Source organism: Castor canadensis, chromosome 5, assembly GCF_047511655.1.
Source record: "Castor canadensis chromosome 5, mCasCan1.hap1v2, whole genome shotgun sequence".
Lineage (NCBI taxonomy): Eukaryota > Metazoa > Chordata > Mammalia > Rodentia > Castoridae > Castor > Castor canadensis.
This window is the reverse complement of record NC_133390.1, coordinates 48,947,132-48,960,977: the sequence shown is the minus strand read 5'-3', so window position 1 is coordinate 48,960,977 and position 13,846 is coordinate 48,947,132. Positions and strand designations below refer to the sequence as shown.

The following is a 13,846-nucleotide window of genomic DNA, read 5'->3' as shown; positions in this document are numbered from 1 at the left end:
AAGCACCAAGGACTTCAGTATACATTTGGACTATCATTATACATTTAATTTAAAAAATGAAAGGCAGGAGGACAAAATAAATCTTTTCTGGTGGTGAGTACCAGTGAGAGGGGAGTGGGCACAAGGAAAGGGAGAATGAGGGTGTATATGATGGATGTGTTTTATATCCATATATGAAAATACAAGAATGAAACCTGTTGAAATTGTTCTAAGAAGGTAGAAGCAGGGAAGAGGGAGAATGATGGTGAGGGTAAATCTAACTAAGGTATATCATAAGCACATATGTAAATATCACAATGTATCCTCCTGTACAACTATTATATGCTAATAAAATAATTTTAAAAAGAAAAAAACTGCTGAAATTTTCTTGTTGAAGTGCTATTTCTTTTATGGTCACAGAGGGAGACCTTGTTCCTTGTGGGACCTGCTAGTTGCTGAAACCAGTCTGGCTTCCCTCATTGGTCCCTGTCAGCAATGAATTTTTTCCCATTTCTCTTACAGATTTTGGTGAAGTCATGTGGCTGAATTAAAATTTATTTTTATTTATCTTGTATCTTGAGTGTGAATGGGCTCTGTAAAGATCCCCTCATTTAGAAGAAGAAAAAGTTCTGTAACTTTACTTTTAGAACTAGAAAATCATCATGGAAATTGCATATTTTAGTTTGAAGAAAAAAGGAAAGCTTGTCTTTTTAGTTTGCATTCTGGGGCCACAGGTGTGAAGATGGAGAGTCTATGTCCAGAAGTCAGTTCTTAAGGTCCTTCACAGGGAATAGCCACTGAAGTAGAAGGGACATAGCAGTTCCTGTAGTCTGCAGAAACTTTCCTGGGAAAGGCTGGGACTGGTAGTTTTTGTACTACCACAGTGATGCTGCTTAGAACTCGCCACCAATTTGGTGAACACTGTGGTGAACTTGGAGGTAAGGGAGCCTGCTAGAAGTCATTTCCAAAGACCTCTTAGGTTATGGGTTAACCTTATCAACAAGCAATTCTCTTTCTTAACTTTTTAGGGCAGATGAATGGCTCAAGGGGTAGAGCACCTGCCTATCAAGCATGAAGTCCTGAGTTCAGAGTCCAGTAACACCAAAAAAACAAAGTAATCTTCTTTAACTTTTTAAAATACAATGCAGGGTTGGAGGTGTGGCTCAAGTGGTAGAGTGCCAGCCTAGCAAGCACAAGGCCCTGAGTCCAAACCCCAGCACCACCAAAAGAAATGTTCAAGGCCCCAAATTCAGAGTCAAACCACTGTATCACAAAAAAATAAACTATTTAAAATACAATACAATTTTATGTGTACAATACACATAAAACTTACTATCTTGACTGTACATGTAAAGCTCAATGGCATTAAGAACACTCATTGTTTTGCAACCATCACCATTGTCTATTTCCACCATTCTTTTTCATCTTGCAAAACTGAAACCCATTGTACAAAAACTCCCCATTTTCTCTTCTCTCCAGAACCTGACAGCAACCATTCTACTTTAGGTCTCCATGATTTGACTATTATAGGTACCTCATATAAATCCAATCATACAATTATTTGTCCATTTGAGATTGGTGTTTTCACTTAGTGTAACGTCTTCAGAATTCATCCATGTTGTAGCATGTGTCAGAATATTCTTACTTTTTAAGGCCAAATAATCTTCCATTTTATATATATATATATATAATTTATCTATTCATCTGTCAGTAGACACTTTGGGTTGCTTCTCTACCTTTTAGATATTGTGACTAATGCTGCTGTGACCATGAAAGTATATATCTATTCAGGTCCCTGCTTTCAGTTCTTTTGGTTATCTACCCAGAAGTAGAAATGCTAAATCACTATGGTAATTTTTAAATTACTGAAGAACCACCATAATGTTTTTTATAGTGGCTCAATTTTCTAGTCTCATCAGCAGTGCCACAAAATTTCCAATTTCTGCACATATACACCAGCTCTTCTTGTTTTTGATTATTTTGATAGTAGCCATCCTAATGAATATGAGGCGTTCCTTTAGTTTTTAAAATCATCTGCTCCTATATCTCCTAAGGGATGGAAATATCATCATGAACATCTATCAATATAATCTTGTAGGTGGCGATTTCACTTATCTCTGGTGAGTTCAACATAGCTAAGAAACAACTGAGGGCCCTGTTATCTCTCAAACTCTCAGGGGCAGTTGTTTACATCTTAGGTGGTTGAGAATTTTTATCTCTTTCCTTGAGACCATATGGTTTAATAGCTAAGAATGTGGACTGCGAAGCCAGATATCTGGGTTAAAATCCTGGCATAGTCATTTATTAGATCATGGACAAGTTGCTATGCCTCTGTTTCTTCAACTGTATAAAATGGAGCAAGTGATAGTTACTATGAGGAGTAAGTAAGTTAATGCATAAAGACCCTTAAAACAGTTTCTGGACCATGGTTGGCATTCAGTGAATGGTAGCCATTGTTACCCCTCCATACCATGCCCCACTCCTTCACCTGTCTAGCTACTGTACTATTCTGCAGGCATGAAAACTAAAGCTTAGAGAGGTTAAGTATCACAGTTGCTAAATAGAGGGGCTGAGATTTGTTCTCTGGCAGTCTGACCCGAGAACCCTCCTAACATTTTCCACATTAGAGATTCTTGTTTCACAGAGTAAATGACAAGGACAGTATTGTCTTTGTTGAGGAAAGACAATGTTACTAGTAGTAGGGAAGCAAAGAGTTATAAATGTTCATAGGCTTTCCCTTTGTTTCTCATATTCCATGAATGCATAGCAGATGTGAAAATTGCTGCCAACTACACACTTGTCACATGAGAAATGGCTTAACTATGCACATTACAAAATTAATTTTTAGGTCTTGGTGGTTTCAACAAGACGTGTCAAATGTAGCTCTCTAAGATTTATCAACTTTAATTTAGAAGTGCTTTTGATTGTAATAAAAATCATTTTTACTCCCAATAAGATAGCAAAGAAAAAAAATCTCTGGAAAGTTTCTGCATACCTCAAAGGAAAATTTGATTTGATGGTCCTGTGTTTCAGTATCATAAAGAAGCTTCTGAATTACTTGTTAAAGTAGGATGATGTGCCCCATTTTAATTTAAATTCTATTACACATATCCCCAAGAATTAATGTTTTTTCTAATAATAAAAGTCATTAACAGCTTTTTGACATAAGATGACTTGTTTGAGAATAAAATTTATCCTGACACAAGTTAGTTTGGTTTCCTTCCTGCCATCCTTCCTTCCTTTCTCCCTTCTTTCCTTTCATTCCTTCTTTCTTTTCCTTTTGTTTTGAGATAGGGTCTTATTAACTTAGCTTAAGCTGCCCTCAAACTCTCCATTCTCCCACCTCTGCCTCTCAGGTAGCTCAGAATAGAGGTGCACACCACCACACCGGGTTAAAAGTGTTAGTTTTGAAAATGAAAGAAAATGTCAGAAACTCTTGTATAACTCTCTGCTAAGAGAAAGAGGCTACTTCATAGAATACTTTTGTTCTTCATAATATTGAATGAACATGAACATTTTCATCTTAAGAGTCACAAGGATCATTAAAAGAAAAACTTCCAAAACCTGGTAAATATGATTGATTTGACTTCATGTTGCTTTTGTATATTTGGAATTCATTATAATTACATGTGGTTTGGGATGATGTTTACTTTTGCTCTATCTTTCATGTTAACTTCCAACAGGAAAGAGGGAATTTTAAAACAATTTTATTTATAAATGGTGATAGTAATTTCAAGTCAATCTTTTTTCTACTTCTTATTACAAGAGGCTATCAGACCTATCTCCAAGCTTAAGACTTCATCCTTCATCTGTCTACCAAATGCATGTCTAGAGCACTGGCATCTCTCACAGCTTTGGACTAGCTGAACTGTGTCTCCCCAAATGTATACTTTGAAGCCCTAACCACCAGGACTTCACAATGTGACTCTATTTGGAAATAAAACCTTTGAAAAGGTCATTAAGTTAAAATGAGGTCACCAGTGTAGACCCTAATCCAATATGACTAGTGTTATAAGAAGAGATGATTAAAGGGCTGAGGGCATGGCTCAAATAATACAGTGCTTGCCTGTAAGCATAAGACCCTGAGTTCAAATCCTAGTACTGCCAAAAAAGAAGAGATGATTGGGACCATGTGAAGGCACAGGGAGATTATGGTCACAAACCCTGCTGACACCTTGCTTTTACCTCCACGACAGAGAAAATAAATAATTTATTTAAGTCTACCCACTCTGCTGTACTTTGTTATGGTAACCCTAGTAAACAAATACACTCACCATCAGGTCAAATTTAATAAGTCTACAAATTACCCGGGTGTCTTTCCCTTCCCCCTGCCTAGAGTGGGCTCTACTAGTGGACTATCCATGTCTCCCAATGACACCATCCCTGCCTTCCAGAGTTATCAAGGAAGAAAATACTCTGGGATCAAGTTTCCTTCTTTCTTATAAGGCTGTTTAATCTTGTCCTCTAGTTCAGTTCAGATGTTTAACTACCTCTTCAGTTTTCCCATTCTTTTTCATACCAATCCCTAGCCCTTGAAATGGGTCCATGATCCTGCAGTCTTTAAAGACTGACGTCTACTCTTGTCTGGCCTTCCCTCTTCACTCCTCAGTCTTATTCAAGGTCCTTCACCATCATTCTCATTCACACTTTGTTTTTGGATAAAAGTTATCCTGGTCTCCTTTTTGGTTTTAATGCCTATATTTTCCCTTTATCTGTGTCATTTTCATAGAATCATTAATTTTTCTAAAATATTTATTTTTATACCACTTCCCCACTTGAGAACCTACAATGTCTTATTTCGTATTAGGTAAAAGGAAATATCTCTTCCCTTGATCGTTCCTTAGTTATCAAATAAATTTATTTCCCTAGTCTTCACTAGTCCTTGGAGAGATGTTTGGATCTAGTCACATTTCCCTGATCTCAGCTTCCCTCCCTTCTTCAACCTTCCATCTAGGAGACATACACACACACTTATACACACAAACAACATCCTTTTCTCTAGAAGAGGCAAACCTATTCTTCTTGGGATACCTTCATGCTCCCTCCATGCAAATTCTACATTTCTTTTAAAATCATCTTCAAAAATGATCTGAAATTAAGTTTGAGCCCACAGTGAGCTTCTGTATAGTCTAGGAATGCCAGAGCAGGAAGGGAGATTCTTACCATTCATGGTAACCTCATATCTGGTTGAGAATGCCTTCCCATAGCATCCTGGAGAGATTCATTTTTTTCCTCAATCCCAGTGTTCCACAGATACTCCGTGATGTGTGTGAATGCAAAAATGAAAGAAGTGCCTGCCTTTATTACATTCTAACAAGCAGTTCAGTTACAGAGCAGAAAAAGTGAAAGGACAAAACTACGATAAGGCAGATAGTGATGTGGGGGAGAAACAATAGGGATGATGTAAAGGGGAGGAAATGCTTCTTCTGTGTCTTGAGGGGTGAGGAGGAGTTTAACCAGCAGACAAGTCAGAGAAGGGGTTCCCAGGAAGGGGTTTTCTGATTTTTTCTAGTACTTATGCATCCAGTCACCTTCACACCACCCTGTTCTCAGAAATCAAATTCTTGTTTAACATATTTTGAGATCCTCCAACCAGATGATAATATTTTTAAGAAGAATGATTGTGTTATCTGTTGCTTTTGTATGCTTCACATTGCCTAGTAGTTAGCAGGCACAAAATGGAGGCTACTTTGTGCTTTGGTTTAGTCTTAAATGATATTATATACCCCTTGTAAGTTTATATACATATATGCATCATAAATACATCCTCCCTACCTGCATCTTCTGTATTTGTCGTTCTGTTCACCTTTGTTAACAAAAACTTTATGCCAACAAGGTAACTCTGATGAGAATGTGTTGGGCTGTGGAATGAAACAGAACTAATTGATGAAAGTGGAAACTGTGGTCTTGAGCTTCTAGCATGATGGTTTAAATAAGTAAGTTAACTACTCACAGACTGGTGGTACATACTTGCTCCTTGTATAATTTGAATAGTCCATTTGTTATATTCTAGACATGATAATTTACAATCATTCAGGACTTGGTAAGTCATAAAAAATAGTTATTTTTTAAATCAGTGATGTTTATTATTGAATAGATTTGTTTCTGCCCTGTAACTCTACTCACTACTATCTCAAAATATTTGGCTCTAAGATGGTAAATAGAATGGAATGTTTGCAAATTGGGTTCTCATGGAAGAGAGGTCTATAGCAGATTTTTCTTTGATGATGATTATCAAAGATGCAGCAGCTAATATTTGTTCTTACTTCTTTACAGAACTCCTGATTGTTGGCTGGGCATGGGATTATTCAGAATAAATATTCAATTTTCCACACTATCTTGTAGCTTATTGTGGCAATGTGCCTAATTCAGGGCAATAAATATGGGAAGGAGTGATCTAAGTAGTTGTTGGGTTGAATTTTTTTTCTGAATGACAAAAAGCATCTCCTTCTCTTCATGCTTTTTCTATCCTCCCATTGGCTGGGTTATGGTGGTTAGTTTCCTCTATCACAGAAAAGTGGGCAACATATTTGGGTGGAAATGGAACAAGATAGAAGGAATCTGGGAGTTTGGTGGGGACTATTAAAGGAGGCTTAGACTGCTTATGCTTAGAGTTATTATGTCAAAGAGGAATAAATTGTCATGTTTAAGCTATGATTATTTTAGTCTCTAGTTCAGCAGCTAAATAGTACAGTGGGGGATTAAAAAACATATGGTGGTCATACAGTATCCGCTGAGTGATATTAACAAGACGAGAAATATACTTTTAAAGATATTTAATGACTTTTTTCAAATCAGTACAAAAATTTAAATACAAAAATGATTTGCCATTAAGTTTCAAATCTATCATGGAAACTCAAACAAGTTACCAGTCTGTTCACCATTCATTGTATTCTGTACAATATTTGAGGACAGTCATCCACTACAGACATTCTTTTACCCTGTAGGATATCATACTTCATTAAAATTCTATGTTTAAATAAGAATAATGCCAGTTTGGTCCATTTTACATAGAAAAGTTCTAGTTAGTTAGTTCTAGTTAGTTTTGAAGTAAATGGGGATCATAGTATTATATTTAGACTTTAGAATATATAATTGTTTCATCTGTTTTCACAATAGTGTGTTAGCATGATATGTAACACCCAAAAGGGAAACAGGCACATAGATAATTATTTAAAACTCTTTTTTAAATTAAATGGAGTATCATTTAGCTCTGAGATTAGCACCATTGTAGAATACACAGTATCTGGCATAGATTTTGCTCCACTTCCATCTAAAAGTTAGAAGCATATGCCTGATAATATACATACACACATACATACACATATATCTATAGGCAATTGAATAACAACCAATAAATAAGCTGGAAATATTTCAAAAAGTGAAATTTGGTTTAACTAAAGAGACAATTTCTCTCTTGCTTGATGTATATTAAAAGCCCATACATGTACAGATAAATACAACTTTACAAATCAGCTGGTCTGATTTGCCTTCAAACCATTTCAATGTAGCTATTTAGCATAAGGAGCCAGGTGGGTCCGTGTTACCTCCATAGTCACCATCCTCAAGCCAGTATCTTCAAGACCAACATAAAGGATATTTGGCCACATAAATGCTGTCTACTTTGAAAATGAAGATTGGACAGAAGATCTTTTGATGGGGAAAATATATTTATAAGTAGCAGTGAATAAGAAACCTCGTAATAATGAACTCATTTCTCTTACAAATTGAGAAGAAATGGTGCTTATATACCACATAGGAAAAAAAGACAGAAATTAGGCCAAGATACTTTTTGTGGTGATAAAAATAATTCAGATTTGACACAGACACATTTTCACATGTTTTTACACCGTATTTATTTGTGTATTTCCTATTATATCTATCCCTTCAATTCCTCACCCTTAATTTTTGAGAAAAATATGTAAAATTCTACCACCATAGCCCCACTGTATTCCTACATGTGGTTAATGTGTCTGCAATAGGCTAATAGATGACTTTAATTGGTGTTTCCAGAAATGCTGAAGCAGTTAATATGTATCTAAAACCTGGAAAAGTATTTATTTCTCCCTTTCAAACATGTTTTGGTTATATAATTGTGCTGACTGGGGTGACCTAAAGAGCATGGGCTATTACTGCCCTATGACATTCTAGATATCTCTTCCCTAGGTCACTGAAGAAGCAGTAACTTTCCTACAATTTTAGTACCTACAGCTGGAAATCTCATATCTATTTTTAAATGTCAAATTTCATAATTAATTTTATATGCATATGTATTTTCATATGTAATTTTGATGCATTTTGCTAAATAAAAAATGACCTAGATTTTGGAAACTGATTTTGGAGCCTCAGATGACACAGGGAATTTCTTCAGACTTCATAGTTACTGAAAAATATTTGTGGTTTGAAACCTCATTGTGGTTTTTTGTGTGTCGGACAAAGAGGGGAAGATTTAATGCATGTATACACAATTGATCACTTCTATCAGTAATAAATATTAGACAGAACTGGAAAGTTATTGGAGGGTTTTTTCTTATAACTTCCGGGTGTCTATATTAGTTGGGACATACTGTAACTTGCATGGGGAGAGGAAAAAAGAAAAAACAAGTCATAGAAAAAACAAAACACTTGAGAGATAAATTTGTTAATTTGTTCATGTCTCTCCACTGGTTTGTCAGCTTACTGTGGGCTCTGTCTTATGCCCCACACTAACTTCTCACCCAGGGTTCAGCACAGAGAAGGGGCTGAGCAAATACAGAATGGGCAATTGGTTCACCTATTCTTTCAAGGACAACAGACACACAATGCTGACTAAAACTTCCATTGCTAAAGGACACAGCCTCTGATACTAGTAAAATATCTATTGGACTAGGGATTACCATGATCCCCTCAGCCCCCTCCCACTGGGACAGTATCACTACAGAACACCCCTCCAACATTTCATGGCAAAGTGTCTGCACAAATAGAGAGGAGATTAAACAAGCAAATACCGCATGTAATTGTTATCCTTGGTATTTCTTTAGGCATATTTATAAATAAAGGGAACAATATGAGTGAGTTTCTTTCATTAGCTATGATCTTTTAGACTGACATATTTTGACTGATCTGAATAAGCAGGTTATCAAGGAAGCATATAACATACAACAGCTAATATGATTCCAGTGGGTACAACACAAGTGTTGTTACTTGATACATAATAAATCTATCCCATCATTTTCAGTCACAAGCTGCTGTGCAGAGTATGAAACATGCATCTTAGTTTTTGTACATGATGGTCCAAATTTTCACTTAAATGTAACTTCCAACTATGTAAATGTTTTGAAGCAATTACGTTTTTCATTTGGATTTTTGATGTATCATTTTCTTTTCTTCTGTTAAATCTCTCTTTTTCTTTCTTTTAAAAATTTATTTTTACATGGGATACAATAAATATCCTGAAAAGGAGGAATGTACATACTGCCCAGCATACAGTCCTGCAGCCTGTTCTGAGGGCATTTGGAGGAACACCCGGTCTCCCGGCCTGAGCAGCAGTACAGCACTCCCAGATGCCTGGTCCAGAAAGCCCTTTTTATATTCGTCATACGTATACATCATGGGCTCGTTGTTCTTGAACAGAGCAACCCACACGTTGCCCCCCTTGCAGTGAACGTGGTATGCAAAGTAGTAGACGCCTGGAACTTCACAGGTGAAGATGCCCGTCTGTGGGTTGTAGTTCTGTCTGCCATTATAGAGCAGTTTGTCAAACTTCACCGGGGCCCCGACCGGTGGGAAAGGTGAGGTCAGCTCGGCAGTAAATGCAGGCATCTCATAGGCTGGCCCTCCATTCTTCCCTTTCTTAGCCCCGTAGACATGGGGTGGTTTCACACCATCAATTCCCAGTCCTTCTGGCAGATACTCTCCTTGGGGTGGTGGTGTAGGGGGCATCACTGCTGGGGGCCCTGGGGGTCCTGGAGGGCCGGGGGGTCCAGGAAGACCAGGCTGACCTTGAGGACCAAGGGCACCAGGCTTCCCTGGGGGACCATGAAGTCCTGCCACTCCTGGCTTCCCTACACCAGGGAATCCAGGGGGCCCTGGGAGGCCAGGTTCCCCTTTGGGGCCTGGAATCCCAGGTGGTCCGATGGGACCACTAGGGCCTGCAATCCCTGGTATACCTGGGGGGCCTTGTAGACCCTGATCCCCTGGAATGCCTGGTTCTCCCTTTGGTCCAAGCAGCCCTGGAATACCAGGGAGTCCTGGCAGTCCTTTATGTCCAGCTTCACCCTTAGGCCCTATAGGACCTGGCAAACCCCTCATGCCAGGGGGACCTACTTCACCAAGGAAACCTGGCTTTCCTGGGAAGCCTTGAAGCCCTGGCTCACCTTTGGGGCCTGGTGGTCCCTGTGGCCCAACAACTCCACCTTCTCCTTTGGGTCCAGGGAAACCAATAGCACCCGGAGGACCCATTGGACCTGGGATTCCAGGCAGGCCTGGCTCTCCAGGGGGACCTCCCATTCCAGGAGCACCTACTGGTCCTTTCTCCCCTCTTGGTCCAAGAGCTCCAGGAACACCCCCTACACCCCGGTCACCTTTGGGTCCTGGGAAGCCTGGTTTCCCAACTCCTGGAAGGCCTGGAGGTCCTGGAAGCCCTGGCAGCCCTTGCTCCCCTTTGCCACCTGGAAATCCTGGCTGGCCAGGGATTCCATCCTGGCCTGGCTTTCCAACTCCAGGCATCCCAGGAGGTCCTTGAACCCCTGGTACTCCAATAGGGCCTTGTGGGCCAGGTTCCCCTGGAGGCCCTGGCTTCCCCAAGGGGCCCTGAGGCCCAGGGAAGCCTGTCACTCCTGGTTTTCCCACTCCTGGCAGTCCAACAGGGCCAGGAGGGCCATGCATACCTGGAGGACCCTTGAGACCAGGCAAACCTGGCATCCCAAAGCCCTTTTCTCCTTTAGGACCCTGAAGACCTGGAGGTCCTGGTGGTCCTTTGGGTCCTCTATCACCCTTTGCTCCTGGTTGCCCTGGCAACCCTGGCCCACCTGGCTTCCCAATGCCTGGAAGTCCATGAGGCCCTGGAGGTCCTTGTGGGCCTGGGATCCCCATAGGCCCAATTTCCCCTTTTGGTCCAATTTCTCCTTTTGCCCCTGGCATTCCCATGGCTCCTGGCTTCCCTGGCATTCCAGGCATACCTGGCTTTCCAACTCCTGGATATCCCTGTGGTCCTGGTTTTCCTTTGACTCCAGGTATCCCATGACCTGGCAAACCAGGGGGCCCAGGTGGTCCTCTTGGGCCAGGTTCTCCACGGGGACCTTGTTCTCCTCGTAAACTGGCTAATGGCATTTCTACTGGGAAAGAAGAGAGAGAAGAATGAGAGGGAAGAGGGAGAGGAAAAGGTAGAAGAAGAGGAGGAGGACAAGGAAGAGAGAGAGAGAGAGAAAGAGAGATATTAGTACTTACTTCAGTGAAGTAATAATTATTATTGAATTCAACACATTTGTCTGTTACTTTTCAAGAGGAAAGAAACAATATACTCATTCTAAGACTGTTTTAGATCAGTGCTATTTGTCCTAGGGGTGTGTGTGTGTGTGTGTGTGTGTGTGTGTGTGTATTTTAAACAATGTTGGAGTCATTCTCTGTTTTTATTTTAAAAATTTTTTCTACTTAAAGTTATATTGTACTTTCCCATGAGTTTGCTTTTTTTGGTTTTAGCTTAAAATTTTTATTATAAATTGATCAATTATAGTTGTATAGAAATGACTTATGAAAGCAGTGTGGAAAATTAAATAAGCTAATAAACACATCTATCACCTTAAATACCTATTTTTGTGTTAACAGTATTTGAAATACTCCTAGCAGTTTTGAAATGTATAATATACCACTATTAACTATATTCATCACACTATGCAATAGATCTAAAAAACAACACCTCACAAAAACCAAAAAAATAAAACAAAACCATATTCTTCCTGTCTAACTGAGGCTTCATAGCCTTTGACCATCTTTTCCCCATTCTCCCAGCTTCTGGTAATCACTAGTCTACTCTCTGCTTCTATAAGTTTTGATTGTTTTAGATTCCACATATAAGTAAGAACATGTGGTATTTGCCTTTCAGTGGCTGGCTGGCTTATACTATTTTTAATATAATAAATTAGGACTAAATATTTCCCCATGTGCTGCAATATCATATGATACAGGTGATGAAAGTCATTATCATGTGAACTCTGGAGAAAAGGGAAGTATTATGTTTTATGTGTGGCTTGATCATACCTTTCTACTTCTGTCCTTTAGAATCAATAGATTTGCTTGATCTCTCTAATGTACTGTAGGACTTCCCAAACCTCAAATATTAATTCTTTAATAAATAATTTCTTACATTCAAATTTGACTTTTAAACAAGAGAGGTGAATATGATATTTTAGGATGACAAGCAGTTGAGATAAGAAAGGTTGGTTTAGGAGTAGAAAGCTCTGCTTATCTTTCTAGTCTTGGCATGAGATCTGGACTGGGTCAATTGAGACATCAGCCTTTCTGCTTGCTTATCTGTATATAAAGAATAATACAACCACACTACAAGATTAGAGAACAGATATGAAAGGTGCTATACTTTATCAGATTGCTACTGAAGCATAAAACATATGTTGTTATATTATATCATGCCTTTTCAGATAAACACAACTCTGGATCTCCCATGTTACTAGGAATTATTGAGTACATGGTGAAATGATAATATATGGTCCCAGATTCTTATTTTAACCAGTAGTTGTATCTTAGCCCTGACCACTGCACTTTTGAAAAGGTACTGTCAGGGAACAAAACAGAACTCCTATTCTTTTCAAATAGTACTATCTGAATAGTTACAGGAGGTACTAAAAACCAGGCAAGCCATTCAAGAAAGGAGGGGAAAAAGCCAAGAATATCCCATAAGTGGCATAGTAGCTCCTACAGAGAAGAAAATTGGAAATATTTCTCTTATGCTAACCAACATTATTATTAGCCATAATATTAACATTACTAATACATAATAATTATAACATAATTAACATCATTAATAATAATTAACATTATTAATATGCTAGCCAACATTATTATAGTACTTCAAAATAGCATAGGTATTTTGAAGAATTGTGCAGTTACTATATCAAGGGAGAGTCAGTATTTTGAGACAAGTTCTCACCAAGTTGCACAGGATGGCTTCAAACTTGTGATCCTTCTGCCTTAGCCTCCCAAGTGCTGGGATTCCAGGTGTGGAATCCCACCTAGCTGAAGGGTCACATCTCATTGGTTAGGAATCCCTGGTGTCTGGCATAGTGCCTGAAACACACTGTATTATGCTTAAGGATCTATTGAACAAACAGTGGCAGCAGCTCAAAGTCCCCACTGTGCTTTAGTGTTTACTTGCACTACTTACCATATGTCACGGATTTTCAAAATATGTTTATTTTAAGGATGAAGAAAAATAAACTCGGTGAGGTCAATGACTAGGTCTCTTGTTTCTGGGATTTAGACACTTATCCTTTTAGTACCACATTCAGTGCTGCTCCAGATGTGGAGCTTCCTGCAGCTGTGGGGACAGGTGGGCATGCCCTCTACTTCCTCAAAGGTAATTGCTATTCTGATGCCCATATTTTTCCTAAAAATGTTCCATTTCTGAGAACTCCAGATAAGCCAACTGAATTTATAATGTCTCACACTTTAAGCATTTTGTAGGTGTTACATAATCAATAAATATAAACAATGATAGGAATGATTTTCAGGTGTCATCTTTAGATGCAATCTGTACTGTTTAGTTTCCTTCTGATGATTTATTGACTGATATGCATAGATTAATTAGAGCAGTATTAAAAACACTTTCATCTATCTAACATACATAGTTGCAGAATACTTTTGTGTGATTTTT

General features: G+C 38.7%; 1 protein-coding gene across 4 annotated transcripts in view; it reads right to left on the bottom strand.

The window, feature by feature from the left end:
* The window catches only part of Col8a1 (collagen type VIII alpha 1 chain), a 543,304-nt gene that overhangs the window by 388,839 nt on the left and 140,619 nt on the right, over window positions 1-13,846 (bottom strand). For 2 of the 4 annotated variants that reach the window (XM_020157593.2, XM_074072968.1), the window contains exon 4: window positions 6,741-11,291. In XM_020157593.2, coding sequence (XP_020013182.1) covers window positions 9,388-11,291 — 1,904 coding nt within the window. In that variant the 3' untranslated portion in view covers window positions 6,741-9,387. Of the gene's footprint in view, window positions 1-6,740; window positions 11,292-13,846 lie in introns of those variants that run through there. The other 2 variants (XM_074072970.1, XM_074072969.1) reach the window with 2 other exon arrangements.